At 39.0% G+C, this 18,215-nt stretch overlaps 1 protein-coding gene across 4 annotated transcripts in view; it reads right to left on the bottom strand.

Annotated features, from left to right (window-relative positions):
• Positions 1–2,573: 2,573 nt before the first annotated feature.
• Positions 2,574–18,215, bottom strand: part of SLC44A1 (solute carrier family 44 member 1) — a 73,806-nt gene continuing 58,164 nt past the window's right edge. The window contains exons 10-17 of one of the 4 annotated variants that reach the window (XR_015261416.1): positions 16,936–17,101; positions 13,555–13,711; positions 13,217–13,300; positions 12,025–12,162; positions 10,217–10,453; positions 9,899–10,072; positions 6,171–6,251; positions 3,967–3,981 (exon numbers count right to left, since the gene is read on the bottom strand). Coding sequence is in view for 2 of the 4 variants with exons in the window: in XM_086770118.1 (XP_086626244.1) it covers positions 5,961–6,251; positions 10,217–10,453; positions 12,025–12,162; positions 13,217–13,300; positions 13,555–13,711; positions 16,936–17,101 (1,073 nt within the window). In the remaining 2 variants the exon portion in view is untranslated. Of the gene's footprint in view, positions 3,982–5,428; positions 6,252–9,898; positions 10,073–10,216; positions 10,454–12,024; positions 12,163–13,216; positions 13,301–13,554; positions 13,712–16,935; positions 17,102–18,215 lie in introns of those variants that run through there. The other 3 variants (XM_086770119.1, XR_015261417.1, XM_086770118.1) reach the window with 3 other exon arrangements.

Here is an 18,215-nt window from a genome sequence, read left to right as displayed (position 1 = left end):
AGATTGGCTGGGCACTCGTCTGCTGGCAGAAGGTGGTGAGTGATTGCCTTTGCATCACTTGGATTTATTTATTTTTTTCCTTTACTTAATGAACTGTCTTTATCTCAATGCTTTTGTTCTTCCAGCGCTCTCTCCCATCCTGTTGGGGGACTGAGCAAGCCAGAGAGTATGGGCTTACCTGCCAGCCAAGGTCAATCCACCACAATGTATAATTGGCTTTTCCACATTAAGTTCTCCCTTCTAGGACATGCTTTCCTAACACAGAAAGTCCTTGGGTTACAATGCCAAGCAAGGGCCATATGTAAAACCCCATCCTGTTTTTAGGAGCTGGGAGTGCAAACACAAGCTACTGGAAGGCTGAAGATGCACTTCTAAGCAGGCCATACCATATGCTTAGTCTAGCTGTGGAGAAGCACCGAAACTGTGGAAGTGATGGGCTGCATTCCTAACCACAGCAAGCACAGTGATGGAGTGATATCATACAAAAAAAAATCCACCTCAGAACTTCAGCTCAGCACCTACTCCCCCTCCCATTCAGTCCAGGCGATATCCTGAATCATTGCCTCGGGAAGGTGAGAAGGCATGTGCTAAGACTGGTGAGACAAAGGGCAACTGATACTCCGCCATTTGGCACTCCTTTGCTGAAAGAGCAATACAGAAATGAGAGCTAACAGAACAAAAAAAAATTATCTAGGCTGGAAGAAGCAATAACAATGACACACTGCTGCTCAATTTCCAAATAAAACATTGTAAAATAATGTGGAAAAACATCAAACAATTTAAAGAATGGTATGCTTTTTTTCCTTTGAAACCTAGCTGATCAGAGGCTATGATGCAGACTGGCTGCAGAAACGAAATACTGGGAACCAGTAATCCCACTGGCTTGGTTTTTAAACCCAATTTGTCCAGCTTGAATCTCCAATCCTCGAGCACTACTTTGTTCAGTGGACTTTCCAAAGATATGATTTCTCTGTCTCAGCTATCTCATCTGATCCTCCTGCAGTGTTGTTCCCAATGGAACATCACTCTCTAGTTAGTCTAGACTGCCTCCCACAAAGCAGTCCATATACTGGCTTTAATAACCAGCTGGCAAAAAAAAGCATTTAACCCATCACAACTGGTAGACCCCCAGCACCTCTACTGCCAACTAGGGATTTACATGTCAAATGTTCTCCCACTGCACTATCCCCACTAGGAAAGGAAAGCAGAGTCTAAATTTGTCCTGAAAAGTTTTCTCTTCAGATGTCAGTCCTCTGCTTATCTCCCTGCACAAGACAGAATTGGAAGAGGGCAGCTTGTAACTTGGTTGCAAATGAACTTCATAGGACATTCAAAAGCTTTAAAGGGCCACTGGAAAGCCTGTGTGTGGATGCCTTTCTGGCATGCCTGAAAAGCTCTGCATACTGGATATACACTCAAGAATGGTGCACACAATTTTATTAAGAACTTTGTAATGATATAATTTGTCACTTAAATGTTACAACTACCCATAGAAAAGTGTTGCCTGTATCTCTTAAACACCATGTAAATAAAACAAATTTATTTTTAAAACAGGATAAACTGCTATAAAAATGGTGCACAGTCAAGTCATACAAAAATACAAAATCTGTTTCCTGCTGCAGTCCTAGTTGCAATTACAGAGAAAAGCCCCTACCCAGGACTTCCAGCAAGCAGAGAACACAAACTTGCAGAACGAACTGGTCATGGCAGAAATTTGTTGTCAAAATGAGCAGAATCCAAGGCTTCAAAGCACCTCCAATAACTTCCAAACAAGATGGAGATTAGTTTCTCTGGAAGCAACTGAGTACGTCTCTTAGCCTTGGAATGCCTTTTCTATGACTCATCTGAACCAGTTTTTAAATTTCTCTTGCTAAGCCTAACTGATCTACACAAATACCAGTGTTCAGTGCCACTGCTGTCTTAAGACACTGGTACAGCAGGAATGCCTCCTCTCCAAGAACTTAAGGCTGCCTCAGCGCTTCTTCTAGAAAGTCTTGACCTCTGTCTTGCACTGAGAGGCCTTGCCAGTACTCCAGTTTGAATCCGTAGGTTGAAGCCCTAGTCCAGTTTGCACTTACGTGGATGCGTAACTTACAACTTCCATACCTAGAGAGCCCTGATGTTCACTTAAATGACTGTCTAAGCACTTGCTGGATTGGGTAAGTCTGTCTCCCTGCCTCCCCAGCAGCTGTAATTTCTAAATGTATTTTTATTTTCATACCTTTCATATAGTTTGGGTTCTGTGATATGAAAAGAGTAAATCCTTTTAATTGGCTTGCTGAAAGAAAACTAAACAAATTTAAGTTCTCAAATGACTTCTAGAAGCAGAAGTGAAATATTCCACTATCGCCAAAAGGTAAGATCACTGGTTAGTTACATGATACTATGTTTTTTTTCTTTTAAATCTTCGGCAGTAATTGAAGTCTGATCCTCTGAAAGGAAGCACAAATAACTGCTTATTTATTAAACCTTGATAACATGAGTTGTGCATGTCTCTCCCTAGGCACACCTCTCCACTCCATGGCAAAGCTTCTGCAGAAGGGCTTTTCTCTTTCAAAAGATTTTCTTGAACGGAGTGATCAAACCATTGAGGCATTATTTATTTGTACAGAGCTTGTATTTAGTGCAATAAGTTTAAAAATTCTGCTCTGAAATATTAACTTTACATTAACAAAAATAGTTTTCTTAAAAAAATTGTAACAAAAGGAGTATACAGCATAGACAGATCATGAATTCTTAGCAAATACACTTCTAAGCATTTACCATTACAATATGCTGAGCAATTGAATATTAGCATTCACATCTGGTGAGCTTCCAGACTGAAAATAAATGTTCGTAGGTAATAATAATAACCATAAAAAAGCATGATCTCTTGTCATTATTTGATAACTTTAGATAACTACCCTGGCAGTTACACTTCCAAAGAAGCGTTTCTCCGCCCTTTCCTGTTTTAGCCACCTGCTACAGTACATACAAATATGGATGAAACGACAGGCAAGGAATGGTCCCTTCAACCTCCCAGAGCTCTCTGGCATTAAATGAAATGAAGCACACAGTACTGTTTTGTACAGCAATGCAGTTCATTTCTCTTCCCATCCTCAGCATCTTTATATCTAGTCATGAATTAATAATGAGTATGGCTAATACTGAGCTTTAACAAGCTGTTATTTCAGTTGCTTATCTGGAATCCATACCCTTCAAAGGAGCACTGCTGAAGTGTGAAGGAGGCTACTGAACTCAAGGGCAGGACAGAGGGCAATGGGTATAAGGGATAAGTAGGGTAAAACAGGAAGTTAATTGCATATAAAAATGATCTGTCCCCATTTTGTAGTTTCTGTTTAACAGGAGATGCAAGGGCTCCCACACACCTGAATACCTGAGGAGTTGGTTATTGTGATATCTGATACTGATAAACAAAACTGTGCCCCACCAGGGCTGTAAAGTAAAATGACTGCTTACAAACTCATTCAAACTGCATGAACTCCCACTGAAACCACTGTTTGAAAAACTAAATTTGATACTTTTCTTGATTTGAAGGTTTCCCTTACATGTAACTGTCCTGAAATTAATGCAAATTTAAACAAACTAAACAAGTAAAATGCTCAGCAGATTAGCAGTGTCATGGGAAATCTGTCTCTAAACTCAGACGTCATTTCAGATTATCTTTACAATGATACCTCCTCCAGATTGTAAAATATCAAGCAGATAAGAATCAACATTTCCATGACCACAATGAATAATTTAAAAAATGGAACAATGATAAAGCTGCTTGTAAAAGCCACCCGTATGAAAAGAGCACATGTTTCACAAAAATAATTGTTAAAAAAAGTATTAAATCCCTGTTCCTTTTCTCTGATTTTGGCTGTTTATTTATATATATATATATATATATGTATGTATATATGTATATATATACTGTTTTGGAATGTCAATGGGTTCCAATATGGCTCGCTAGTTTCAAGATGAACTTGCTCCAGGGGCCTAGAAAACAAAGTCATACAGTACAGTCTTAGACAAATGCCAAAGGACAAGGAGAAACTGAGTCAAAGGGGTCACTGGAAACCATAAAGAAAGGAGTGTGAAAAGGTTGGTTTTTCTCCTGTGCCTTGATAAAAGAACAGAAGGTCCTAAATGTTTCCTAATCTCTGCTATTAATATTAAAATACAACTGCACTGAGGACATTTCACTTTCAGAACTAACTAAGAAATATCTGCATTTCAAGGAGACTGAAACAAAACAGTGAAGACACTATTTTTAAAAAAAGAAAGGGAAAAAAGAAAAATTAATCTAATTTTCAGACATCCAGTTTGGGGACTACAGGCGCTACGAGTACAGAACAGACTTATGAATGATCCTATTCCAGATGTAAATTGACGCCTTTATCAATGCCTTGGGGAAAGGTATCAGAAACTTCCTGGAGGTAACGGCTGTGTCCTGTCCTTGTCAGGAAGTGAGATCCTAGTATTTCAGAATCTATTCAACTGGAAGCGAATGCCCGTAAATGGAAGACCACTTGAGAAAACAAGGCCCAATCAGTTCCAAACAAGACTATCACATGAGCAGCAGAACTGGGAGTAATTCAGCAGATGACACTCAGGCTGAGCCCTAAGTGATCAGCATCTTCTCCAGCAGTCCTAGGAGGACGTTCAACCAGTGCCAGGCTCAAGCGCCTAGAGTCAAGTTCCTAAAAGAACAAGACCACCCTTTTCTTGAAAGTACTTTGTTTGACCTTCTACAAGGTGAGGTGAATAAAGGTTTTAACATCCAAGCTTTAGGCAGTCGAGTACAAAAGTATAAGTAGCGGTCTGTGCTAGCACTGATAAGCGTGTAAGTGGAATTTATTTGAATTAGAGGTTAACATAATAAAATTTAGGACTGAGATTTTTTTTTTGTGCATGTGACTAAAGGCTTTGCACACCCAATTCTCAATCATTTTAACAGCCCCTTTACAGCTACAGCATTTAGACCACTCTGAAAATCTCAACATTAGTGTCTGTTTGAACAGCTAGAATTACTCCCAGAAGAAAACAGTAAATAAGCATAGAATTAGTTTTTTAGATGTATAAACACAGCAGCATTTAGGCATAAGCAAATCTAGAAACTGGTATGCTATAATGAAATAGCAAAACACGCAAAGCTACGTATCTTTCCACTCTACAACAGGAACCCATTTCAGCTAGGTCAAAAAGTGCTCATGCAACATGGCTTCACAAACATCATTGAAAAAAAATGTGCAATGTTAGCATACACTTATGTAGATTCTATTAGGTTTAAAAACTGTTCCTGTGGTAAGGAACTGAGTCAGGCCCCAAATACTCTGAGGAAGTAATGATGGAAAAATATTTTATTTCACAAAGTCATTTGCATGATGACAAGTCATACCTTGCCCAGCCTGGCTCTCCATCATATATGCTCTCAGTTCTCCACCTTCCAAACTCATCCTCCTATCTGTTATCTGCATCATATATAGCTGTTCCTTATTCCAGGCTAGTCAGACATGCAATGCCTTCCTAACAGGCACACCATAAGTAAAACAGGCTGCAGAAGCATAAATGATGCATTGTTCACTGTCTGTCTATCTGACAGTGTGAGATGGAAAGAGCACACAAGAGACAAGCAACATAAGTAGTTGGCAATAAAAACAAACAACTGGGAGAAATGTCATTTGAGCAGGTTGAAAGGAATCACTGTATCCAATTTGTTGGCACTGTATAAAATAATTTGGTGCAATTAATGTGTTCAATAGTGTTCTTCAGGCTTTCATAGTGAACATAAGATAAATGAAAATTGTTCAGCTCAGGGTTCGAAAGAGAATTAAAGTCAGAACAGGCCAATGAATTCCAGAGCCATCTTATTTTGAGAATATTCGGCAATTGAGGCTGTTTGTGTACACCACACAGCATACGCTACTAATGCTAATGAAATGATACTGCATTTGTTTCATATGACACAGTTCCTTTCATCTTACTTTTACAGGAGATGGTCTCAGCTGTGACAAAAACTCTGCCATCCAGGTGATAGGCAAGCTCACAAACAGAAAAAGCAGAACATCTTGAGTGATACAGAGAACAAAAACTTCTCCTGAAGAAGTGCAGTCAGTAAAGACAAAGAGGGAGAAGAAGTAAAAGTGAAACTCTTGGAGGATCGCCACCTCCTCATCTGCACCTACCATTGGTTTTAGCTCTCTGCCTTCAGCTCCACCTCCCCGGCCAGCTTCTTTCATAGATTTCCTACTATTCTCCACAAACTCCTGAAAAAAAAGCAATGAAGTGAAAAGTGCTTTCGTAGAGTAGACTCCAAACATCAAATCTCAAGACAAAATGTCAAGATATAACTGCTCAAAATGTCAACACAACTTGCTCCTATCACTTCTCTTGCTGAGATTTGTCCACAAAATACCAAAAAAAGCCTCCCGAAGAGCCACAAAACTCTTCTCCATCTAATTCTGGAAGCCAAATAGGTATCTGCCTTGTGCGCTGTTAGAACTTTCACATTTACCACACCATGCTGTCCTTTATAGGGAAGAAAGGTAGGAACATGGTTGTCAAAACAAAACAAAACATCCAGAGATCCCAGTTACTACATCCAATCCTGTGAATTGTGTGTAATGTTAGAATTCCATTAAACAGAGGCACTTGGAGATAATTACTTGCAAGGTCTTGTTGATTTCCATAACTTCCCTCAGTTCAGACTTAAATTTTTCACCAGATCACAATCAGCTATTCACAAAGATTAGCAAAGCTTCTAATTCAATTTTACATACTTTTTTCCTCTTAAAAGCAAGCATTCTGTAGCAAATTTCAACTTAAATTAAACTTTAAAGCAAACTTTAGCTGCTGGTGTTTTGTGACATCAACTGTTGACTAAAGAAACCCACAATGCTTTTATGATTTATCTGTGCTGTCTTCCAAGACAGCATGCTGCATTTTACTCTTATTCTGTGCTAAAAACCAACTCATCAGCTACTGTTTTATTATATAATCTCGATTCTGTAGTAGATACTGTAGATTCTTAGGCACAGGTGATTTTATAAAAAATTTAACGTTAAATTCTTGGCATGGTTTGCCAACAAGTAATCAGAAAGAAAAAAAAAGTTATGCTAAAAAGTCATGAGAGTCTTCCTCTAACCTACACATGGGGGTACATTTTATAGGGACATATTCTACAGTTGCCACTTACAAACATTGTCAAGAAAATTACCTACTCAACAACAAATTGAAGGGTTTGAGGAGCAGAATCTTTACATCTTGGTCTCTAGCTAGAGTGAACAGGGAGTAAGATGGAACAAACAAATAAGAACTGAATTGTGCAAAGGGCCTTGACATAGCGTCTAAGCTCCAGGACAGAACCTGTTGTTCCCACGCGTGACAGACTGTCTGTCAAATTCTGGTTGCTGTCTATCTGAAAGAAGAAAAACTCCACTGTGGTCACTATCTGCGTGTGGGATAGAACACTGGGCTCAAAAGAGGAAACAATGGAGTTGTTGTCATATAATGCTTTGCTCTTGCATATCTTCTGTTTTTTCATAGACAAGGCCAAAGGGTTGTCCATTCTTATGATGTACTTTCTCACACTCCATCTGTACTGAAGAAGTTACAATTAAAACAACACAAGGCTTGGAGTTGTTACTTATTTTTAGGATGTACTTTATGATGTATTCAAGGAGCACTTCCTTCAAGCACAACAGAAGTGCATCCTGATGAAGAGTAAGTCAAGCAAAAAGGCCAGAAGGCCTGCGTGGATGAGCAAGGAGCTCCTGGACCAAATGAAAACAAAGAAGGAAGCCTACAGAGGGTGGAAGCGAGGACAGGTAACTTGGGAGGATTACAGAGAGGCTGTGCAAGTGGCCAGGGATCAGGTGAGGCAGGCTAAAGCCCTGACAGAATTGAATCTGGCCAGGCATGTCAAATGCAACAAGAAAGGCTTCTAGGTACACTGGGGAGAAAGGGAGGTCCAGGCAGAATGTGGGCCCTCTCTGGAAGGAAACAGGTGACCTGGTTATCCAAGACATGGAGAAGGCTGAGGTGCTCAGTGACTTTTTTGCCTCAGTCTTCACTGACAAGGGCTCTTGTCACACCACCCAAGCTGTGGAAGGCACAAGAAGCAGGGAATGGGAGAATGAAGAACTGCCCACAGTAGTGGAAGAGCAGGTTTGGGAGCATCTGAGGAACCTGAAGGTGCACAAGTCCATGGGACCTGATGAGATGCATCCGTGGGTCCTGAGGGAACTGGCAGATGAAGTTGCCAAGCTGCTGGCCATTGTATTTGAGAAGTCGTGGCAGTTTAGTGAGGTCCTTAATGAATGGAAGAGGGGTAACGCAACCCCCATTTTTAAAAAGGGAAACAAGGTGGACCTGGGCAACTACAGGCCGGTCAGCCTCACCTCTGTGCCTGGCAAGGTCATGGAGCGGATTCTCATGGAAACCATGTTAAGGCAGATTGAATGCAAGGAGGTAGTTGGTGACAGCCAACATGGCTTCATGAAGGGCAAATCATGCCTGACCAATTTGGTGGCCTTCTATGATGGGGTGACAGCATCACTGGACAAGGGATGAGCAATGGACAGCATCTACCTGGACTTGTGCAAAGCATTTGACACTGTCCCACACGACATCCTTCTCTCTAAACTGGAGAGACATGGGTTTGATGGATGGACGACTCGGTGGATAAGGAATTGGCTGGATGGCTGCACTCAGAGAGTGGTGGTCAACGGCTCAATGTCCATGTGGAGACTGGTGACGAATGGCATTCCTCAGGGGTCCGTGTTGGGTCTGGCCCCATTCAACATCTTTGCTGGCGACATGGACAGTGGAACAGAGTGCACCCTCAGCAAGTTCGCCGATGACACCAAGCTGTGTGGTGCCGTCAACATGCTGGAAGGGAGGGATGCCATCCAGAGGGACCTTGACAGGCTGGAGAGTTGGGCCCATGCCAACCTCATGAAGTTCAACCAGGCCAAGTGCAAGGTCCTGCACGTGGGTCGCGGCAATCCTAGGCACAAATACAGGCTGGGCGGAGAATGGATTGTGAGCAGTCCTGAGGAGAAGAACTTGGGAGTGATGGTGGATGAGAAGTTTAACATGAGCGGGCAGTATGCCCTTGCGGCCCAGAAGGCCAACTGCGTCCTGGGCTGCATCAAGAGAAGCATGGCCAGCAGGTCAAGGGAGGTGATTCTGCCCCTCTACTCTGCACTGGTGAGACCCCACCCGGAGTACTGCGTCCAGTTCTGGAGCCCCCAACATAAGAAGGATATGGACCAGTTGGAGAAGGTCCAGAGGAGGGCCACAAAGATGACCAGAGGGCTAGAGCACCTTTCCTACGAGGACAGGCTGAGAGAGTTGGGGCTGTTCAGCCTGGAGAAGAGGAGGCTCTGGGGAGACCTTATAGCAGTCTTCCAATACCTCAAGGGGGTCTACAAGAAAGATGGGGAGAGACTATAGGGCCTGTTGTGACAGGACTAGGGATAATTGTTTTAAAATAGAGGGAGGTAGATTCAGATTAGATATTAGGAAAAAAATTTTTACACTGAGGGTAGTAGAACTCTGGAACAGGTTGCCCAGAGAGGTGGTGGATGCCCCATCCCTGGAAACGTTCAAGGCCAGGCTGGATGAAGCTCTGAGCAACCTGAACTAATTGGAGATGTCCCTGCTCCTTGCAGGGGGGTTGGACTAGATGACCTTTGAAGATCCCTTCCAACCCTAACCATTCTATGATTTTATGATTCTACTTTCTCACATTCTGTGTATACTGAAGAAGTTATAATGAAAACAACACCATTCTGCTGAACATAGCAATGCAATACAGATCATCTATGGGTCAACTCTGTTAATTAAGCCTTATCATTTCAACATCCCAAGAGAGGTCCTTCTTTGGAAAGTACAAAACTCAAGTCCTTACCTCTTGTTTTGTTTCTTTCCATTCTCCACTGTACCATTTACAAGAAATGACACCAAAGAGTATGATTCCGCAAGAGGACAGCTCATCTAACAGCCAGCAATAGAAGCCAATACCAGTGACGCCAGGGAAAGAAGCATCATTACTTATCTGATGCTCATCAGATCACACTGTTTGCTGATCAAGCCATGAACAAGACAGCAAGGTAACCCAGGTAAAAAAAAATACCGTATTAAATTCAGATAGTGAGTTCATTTCACTGTCAAAATACCCATTTTATGGAACCATATCCCTAGACTTAGAGAGCAAGAGGACACTTACCATGAGAACTTTATCCATGTAGAACTCCCTCCCAGGGCTCCCATCATTGTATTTTGTATCGATGGCAAAACATAAGAAAAGGACATCAACAACCATTTCATAAATGGAAAGGAAGCAGTGAGCAACCAGGAATGCAAAGAGGCAGACAATGATGAGTGGCAGCACCCAGATGGTGTAATCTCGTTGGTAATTCAGCAACATAATCCCAGCCAAACCTGTACTGCAAACAATCAGGACCTGAAGAAGAAAACAGAAGATAACTGTAATGGCAAAAGCCTTTTGATATTTTTGGGTTTGTTTGATTTGATTTTTTTTTTTTAACCTATGTGCTTCTTCCTCTGCCAGGGCTAGAATGAGAGGTCAGAGATGCTAGTGATAATGACATCTTTACCTCCTGGATGCCCCACATCTCCGAGTGTAAATGACATTTTTTCCATTGGTCCAGCACATGCAAATCAGAGTAGTTTCAAAAACTTCCTTCAACACAAAAGGTATTTTTCAGAACAAATTACATTTATATCCTGCTGTCATAGTTCTAGTGTTACAGAACATTCCTATAAAAAAGAACTTTATCCTGTCAGTTATAAAAACCCCTGAGCCTGGTGCTACCAACCAACTAACCTGCAATTGTTTTTATGGTTGCAGGAGGGGAAGAAGATAAGTCTTAGGAGAATGGTATGGACTAAAACAATTGTTGTGGCCACTCAACATTTTGAACATTTCTGAACCTATTATTATGAACTGCAGCTAAACACGAAATTGTACAATAGGTCAGCTTTAGTGTATTATGAAAATACCAGGTTAGACTGGTAGAGGAGACAGGCTGGGAGCCTAGGTCTGTTTTAGCTGATACTATTTTTCATATGTTCATTTTAACATTTCTGTCAGGTGTGCATTTCTCTAATAATTTGAAAGATAACTTTTCAAGGAGTTGTTTTCTAACATCTTTCATACTCCTCCATAAAACCACACTACATAATTACATGGTCTCCCAAGCACATATATCTTCACTATATGCTTATTTCTTCTCACATCTTATTGACTTAATTACTGGATTAGAAGTTCAGCCCCCTGCACTCTGACTTAATAAAAGTAGAAGAATGTAATAAGAAATACAGTTCAGTCCAATCATTGTCCAAATGCTTAGGCACAGGGGATTTGAGTGGATTGGTATTAACTGTTTTAGTAAATAATGGCATAAAATCCTGCAAAGGATAGGAATAATTCACCGGATTGTTTCCATAAAAGTATATCTCCATCAGCTGGAGACATAAATAGCTGACTGACCATAGCAATTACTCTAGTCTCCTTTTAATTCTCAGAGTAGAGGTAATTTACTTGAGTATGCTGGCAGTTCCTCATAGCAGGCTTCTGTACTACCTTCCAGTCAAATCTTGTCAGAAATGGTGATCAATAACATGTCAATTTTCAGCATAAATCTTGAGAGCCCTTACTAAACAGAATTTAGAGAAAATGCTCCCTTTCCTTACAATTCTAGGTTTTAATCTCAAAACCAATCAAAAACTTAGATTTCTATTCACTTTTCTCTTGCCTCCCTAAAAATAACTTCATGCAAAAGATGTCATTATCTTCAGCCATTCCTTCTAATCACTTTTACTTAACATAAGCGGATCATCTGTTTATCCTCTCTATTGTGGACAGTCCCTCCCTGACACAATGCAGCTAGATGTGATAAAGTGCTTGCTAAGAAACAGGAATTTAAAGGCATTTTTATTTGGAGTGCAAACCATTGCTAAGAAAAGCTTGCTACTATGTACGTCTGTGACAATTATATACAGTAGACATACCTTTCCCAGAAACAGCATAAAATCCCCAACTGTGTTTATGGCAGCCACTCGCAAAGCATTTTCCACTAGAATAACAAAGGCATCCTTTGCGGAGGTGCAGAAATTGGTGCTGTTGATAGCTGTGGCTGTATATGCATTCTGGGAAAAGAAGATTGAAGATTTACGCATGGAATGAGCAGATATTTCAGACAGAACGGGGGAAAGCAGAGGGGGAAAATACAGCCTCTGAATAAGTCACATAAGTCATGTGATGTTAATGAATGAATATTCCCTTGAGAGTTGCTGAATCAAGCAGTATGTACCAGCTGACAGAAGACTATATGAGGTAGAGAATTACTATTCTTCTCCTCCTTTGCTCATAATTTATGCATTAACAAGTTTATTCCCAAAAGCTAATTGACAGAATTTGCAATTTCTCTGCAGGAGGAGGTAAGCAGTGGCATAACTACAGCAATTAAGTAGTTAGAAAAAGTATTTTGGAAATATAGAAGAGTTTGAGAGTCATGCAAGCCCACCAAGCTTATTTCTAGATACTTCACTAGACTGCACTCAAGGTTAGCCAGGACATTTTTCAAAGATTACATTGCAGTTTTAAAAATGCTTTCTTCTGATTTTATTTTCTATATTTCCACAAGGAAAAAAGAAGAATAGTAAAAAAGATATCAGAGAGATATTTATAGATGTACTTAACAGAGGTGGAACCACAGACCAATAAACCTATTTTATAAAGAGATCTGACTAGCCAGTGTGTCACAACTTGCAACTCTTTTTTCACTTTGTAGATGATTATGACAATTTGATGTTATGTACAGGTTTTCAGTTCTGTGGACCTTCAATATTATGCCTAGAGAAGCTTCATTCTTTTCATAGCCAACATATTTTGAAACTCAGATGTAGTTTGATGGAGTGGACATAAGTGGGAATGTCTCCAACCACTAAACAAATTGTTATAAAGTTGAGATACCATGCTCACAAAGATGAATACTGGCTATTTTTCAACTTTCCAATGGAAACAAAGATTAACGGAGTTATTTGCAGTGTAATTTCAGTAATGGAGACAAGACTGAAGCATTGTCATTCAAGTTCAGTTCCAAAGTATGATACATTATTAGCCTCAAACTGCATTCGGGGAATATATATATTATCAGATACTATCAGCCCTTACATAAAACTTGAATATTGAAAATCTTACCTGATTTAAGTAGGTCAGGCACTTTTCTAAACACCAAAGGCAGCAGATGCAGGCTTTAAGCATACAGCGAGCACAAGCATTTTCCTAGGAAAGTACAGAATGTGGGAAAACAAAGATAAAGAGTAAAAACAACATCTCTTAAGAAAACAATATTCCTTTGTGTTTCAGTAACTAATACTCAGTTTGGTAACTTAAGCAGCTCCCCTCAATCCCATGGTCCTTTAAAGATTAAATATTCCAAAACAAGACTTCCAGCCTCCTACATAAATGAAATTAAATCAGCTGTAAACATGTTAGGCCTTGAGTTTCAGTAAAAACATGTAATCTATTTATCTTACTTTTCCTTTGAGCTGTGTATGAATATACATAAGAATCATCCGTGGTATCTTCACTAGTGTGATAATGAATGATCCCTTTGCTACTGTTCCTAGGTGGTAACAAACTAGGCGATTAACAGATGCCAAAATAGGAGTAAATGGCAGATTCCTTTTCTCCCTGTTGAAAAGAGAAAGAATAAAGTAGAATGATCAGTATGTATGTAATATCATCTAGAAGTGCTACAAATTCCTAACAAAATAAGATGCTAAAGGGATCTATTATCCGTATTCTAGCTTTCAGGGTATATTGCTCACACCACACTGACAGTCTGTGCAAGTCACAGTTTTGGCTCTAATGCAGTAATAGGAATAGCATAAGGAATCAGTATGTCTTAAGGGTAGTCCTACTAGCGGCTGGCTGCACTGCTGCTTTTACCAACTAGCAGATTCTGTAACACTACATTTGATGGTGTGCAATTCAAAACCTTCTAAAAAAGTGAGAAACAATGCTACTATTTTTCCAGTCAGGCTACTGGAAAACTTGCTTTCCCCTTCCCTCCTGTTCTGTTGGAGGTCTTTGTGCAGACTTTTGAGAGGATATTACTCTTTTTATTTATTAGGTAAATTATTTTCTCAGATGTTTTGTATTTCTGATTTAGCTATTATATCCTCAAGGAACCAAGTATTAAGCCTTAAAACAAGCTATTTTATTGCAACGTGGCTAGAATATTTTTGATCTATCAGATGAATACTCACTTTCACAGTTTTGAAGCAATTCCCTCTTAAAGTTTTTATTTATATTTCCTACCAAGGAAGACACTTCTATTTCTCTCTCAAAGAATAGCTTGACTAAACACTTAAAGAATGGCTGTTCTTCTTTATTAGAAATACGAGCATAATAATAAGCATATTAAAGGAACAAGTGCTAACACTTCAAATATAAAACATCTCCCCATCTTGGGAGAGAGTCTCTTTCATGTGAGTTTCATTCAAAAAAGACAAAAAGTAGATTCTTCATTCCATGAAACTAACATCTGCGTAACTTAATCCTGAGATGTTAATGACTGAAATAGGTTTACTCTGTATTTTTTTCCAATTAACTTTTAGAGCTCAGGTGAGGGAAACCAAAATCTATTCCCCTTTGGGCATAATCACATAAATGGTCTGAGCCTTACACCCAGGCAACCCAACCACTTCCCCCTCTTGAGGTAAATATAACTGAGGGAAGAGTTTGTAATGCAGAACACCTTGAGGTCTGTTACTGTCCGAGTTGAAAGGTATCCATCTGGCTACGGTGAATGAACAGCGAACATACATAAAACATTTCTCCATGGATGATTTCATCTCATTTGCTGTAGAAAGCTGCTATTGAGGGGAAGTTCAAATTAATGCCCTTTCCTTTCTTACCAAGTCAGTTTTCAGATTAGAATTGTAACTTAAAATGAAAAAAAAAAGGATAACAATAGGGAGAAATGGGTATTTACTAACTTAAAATAAAATTCTTATTATGGAATGATAGGGTAAAGCTAAAAGAAAAATCATTCACCCTCAGGAGACAGAAAATACATAAACTTACAGATGAAGAATACACACTAAGTGATCTATTTCAATGAGAACTCATCCCCTCTCCTATTTTCTTAGTTCTTTACTCAATCTAGTTTAATTATTCCCAAGATTACATCCCTGTGACATCTTGTAATAACATCACAAAGGTATTTCATTGTATACTGCAGCACTTCGTCTTCAATAACAGAATTTCTGTCAGCACAGTAAATTAATTTCTTGCCTTTGATATTGTTTTAAAGACTAGGGAAGATAAGGAGTCAAATGTAATTCAGATAACAGTCTCAATGAAAAAGACAAACCAATTAAACATTTGTGATATGAATTGTGCACTTGAAAAATATCTGTATGCATTATTTAAAAACTCATCTTTTAAAAAAAACAGACTTCAAAGCACATGGCAAGAATCGAGTGTGTTTGCTGGGTATCACTAGAAATTTTTATATACAATATTCTTCCTATGAAAGGCTAAAATATTCTTCCTATGAAAGGCTAAAAACACATAGTAAAAACCACTAGCTGAACTATATGTTTATTTAAGATACCAATGCTTTTCTTCCTGGGGATAGCATCACTCCAGCATCTTGGTTTTCCTTTCTTAAATAAACCGCCATTGCCAAATATCTTGTCAACATCCTCTGCTCATGCTGCTCTTTATCCAGAGGAGTTGTGTTTATACTGTTTGGAAAAGACTTTGAGAACATCTGAAATAAAATTACTTATCTAGTTCCTGAACAATGATGTGTTTCGTTTTGGGTGTTTTTTTTTTTTGTTTTTGTTTTTTTTTTTAAGAAATGTATCATGAACTACTAGGTCTAGGATGACATGTGGAGAAGCTTCATTAAACTATACTTTTACAAAACAGGTGTAGTGTACGTGCTTCTTTTCCTTACCAGAAATATTGCCATAGTTCTGCTCTACATACCAAAACATAATACTTCAGATCATTGAAGCACCATTTATTCTCATGAAATACTAAAAAAGCATCTGATGCTACTTTTTTTTTCTGGAAAACTTGGGTCTTAAATGCCTAAATTAAGAACTTTAATTTTAACTTATTTAAGGTAAATTTTAAGCAGTATTAATTTCAGAAAAGTTTTCAAATACTACAGACTAAAACCCCAAAGCTAAATTTACAATTCTGAAAGCAGTTTCTTACCTCTGTGAAGTAAAATTCTTGTGCCTGAAGGTTGGTAAAATCACTGCTTAATAATTAGTATTGTCTTCCAGAATAGCTAAGCAGATACAGGCAGAATAGCCAGCGTAAACTATACCCTGATACACAATTCAGTACACAAATATAGGAATGAATTATGGAGCTTTAATACACATATATTTTATTATCACATTTTATTTCTACATAATCTTGTCAGAATCTATATGTAAATTATGAATGTACTAAGACCTTAAGTAATCTTATGTAAGAAAGATTAGTGAAGCACTGTAAATTTTTTAAAGGGCACTGTTTTGCAATTAAAATAATAATAAATTGCTTTAAGTATTTTTAAAATCTCTACTGAGCTCATTGGCATTAATTATTAGCATCATAGATGACCTTCCAGGTGCATCCTGCTTTCTAAACAACTATCCATGTCCGTACAACGTGCATCGATTACAAGGCAAACAAGACTCCAAGTCCTAAATATCAAGAATACTATCTATAAGCAGCAAAAGATATTAGTGTAGAACTTGACATGATTTTAAAAGAGTCAATGCAATCAACTGCTCTCCAACTTTCAGGACAGAAGCAACCATTCTCCTCAAAAGTTCTGTCTCTCATTATTTCTGCTAATTCAATTTCTAGGCTACTCACAGTAGAGCTGTCTAAGTTCTCCTTACCTTGTAAAATAGTATGTCACAACAGCCCCTGCTACTGTCATCTGCTGACAGGCTAGGATAAACTCGCTGATCCAGATAAGTCCCACTACGTGGTACCACCACATGTATTTCAAAGGACCTACCATCCGAAATTCAACAAATCCTTCTTCATTTCGGACAGGACTACCTAAAAATAAATGAGAGTAAAAAAAGTAAATTGTGCTTACATCAACTCAGAAAGAAGGAAGCATATGGTATTAGCAGCTCATAACCATCTACAGCATCTACCCCTCTAGCTTCTACTAATAGTTCTAAATGGCACGTTTAGGAAGATTGTTTCTAAGAAAGTTACAGCTTTTGAGACAATCAGCATAATGGCATTTTTAAAAAGTGCACAAAACCCCCCATATTCTGAGCATACTCAAAATCCTGCAACATTTATTTTAATTTTTAGCTACATAGTGAAAACTACCAAAACTAATCACCATCAAGTAACAAAAATTCTTACACCAAACACAATAGAAGCTCGCTTCAGTCATTCTTAATTTCAGTCTGTTGCTCTGTTGATATTATTCATAGAGTAAGAATCAATACTCAACTTCATAGATCCTGACATCTAGATGTTAACATTAACAATCACTTTTGTTTTTGTTATGGTAAGTCTTTGTATATGTATTTCAACCATATTTGTAGCTTTAGAGGTATTCACAGATGTAACGAGCAGCTTTAGAGATCCTAAACATGAGATTTCATACATTCAGAAATCCATTGACTCTTTTGTCTAATCTGAATAGTGATATCAAGTATTGAGAGGGACAGAACAGAATAGAATCATAGAATGGTTACGGTTGGAAGGGACCTTTAAAGGTCATCTAGTCCAACCCCCTGCAAGAAGCAGGGACATTGCCAACTAAATCAGGTTGCTAAGAGCCCCGTCCAACCTGGCCTTGAATGTTGCCAGGGATGGGGCATCAACCACTTCTCTGGGAAACTTGTTCCACTGTTCCACCACCTGCACTGTAAAAAAATTTTTTTCTTTCTATCAAGTCTGAATCTGATTCCTTCTATTTTAAAACCATTACTCCTCATCCTATCACAATAGGCCCTCCTAAAGAGTTTCTCTGCATCTTTCCCCTTTAGGTACTTGAAGGCTGCTATCAGGTCTCCCCGGAGCCTCCTCTTCTCCAGGCTGAACAGCCCCAACTCTCTCAGCCTGTCCTCATAGGAAAGGTGCTCTAGCCCTCTGGTCATCTTTGTGGCCCTCCTCTGGACCTTCTCCAACTGGTCCATGTCCTTCTTAT

This window comes from Chlamydotis macqueenii, chromosome Z (genome assembly GCF_036417535.1).
Source record: "Chlamydotis macqueenii isolate bChlMac1 chromosome Z, bChlMac1.mat, whole genome shotgun sequence".
NCBI classification, from domain to species: Eukaryota; Metazoa; Chordata; class Aves; order Otidiformes; family Otididae; genus Chlamydotis; species Chlamydotis macqueenii.
The sequence above is the reverse complement of the archived record's forward strand: the minus strand, read 5'-3'. Positions and strand labels throughout refer to the sequence as shown.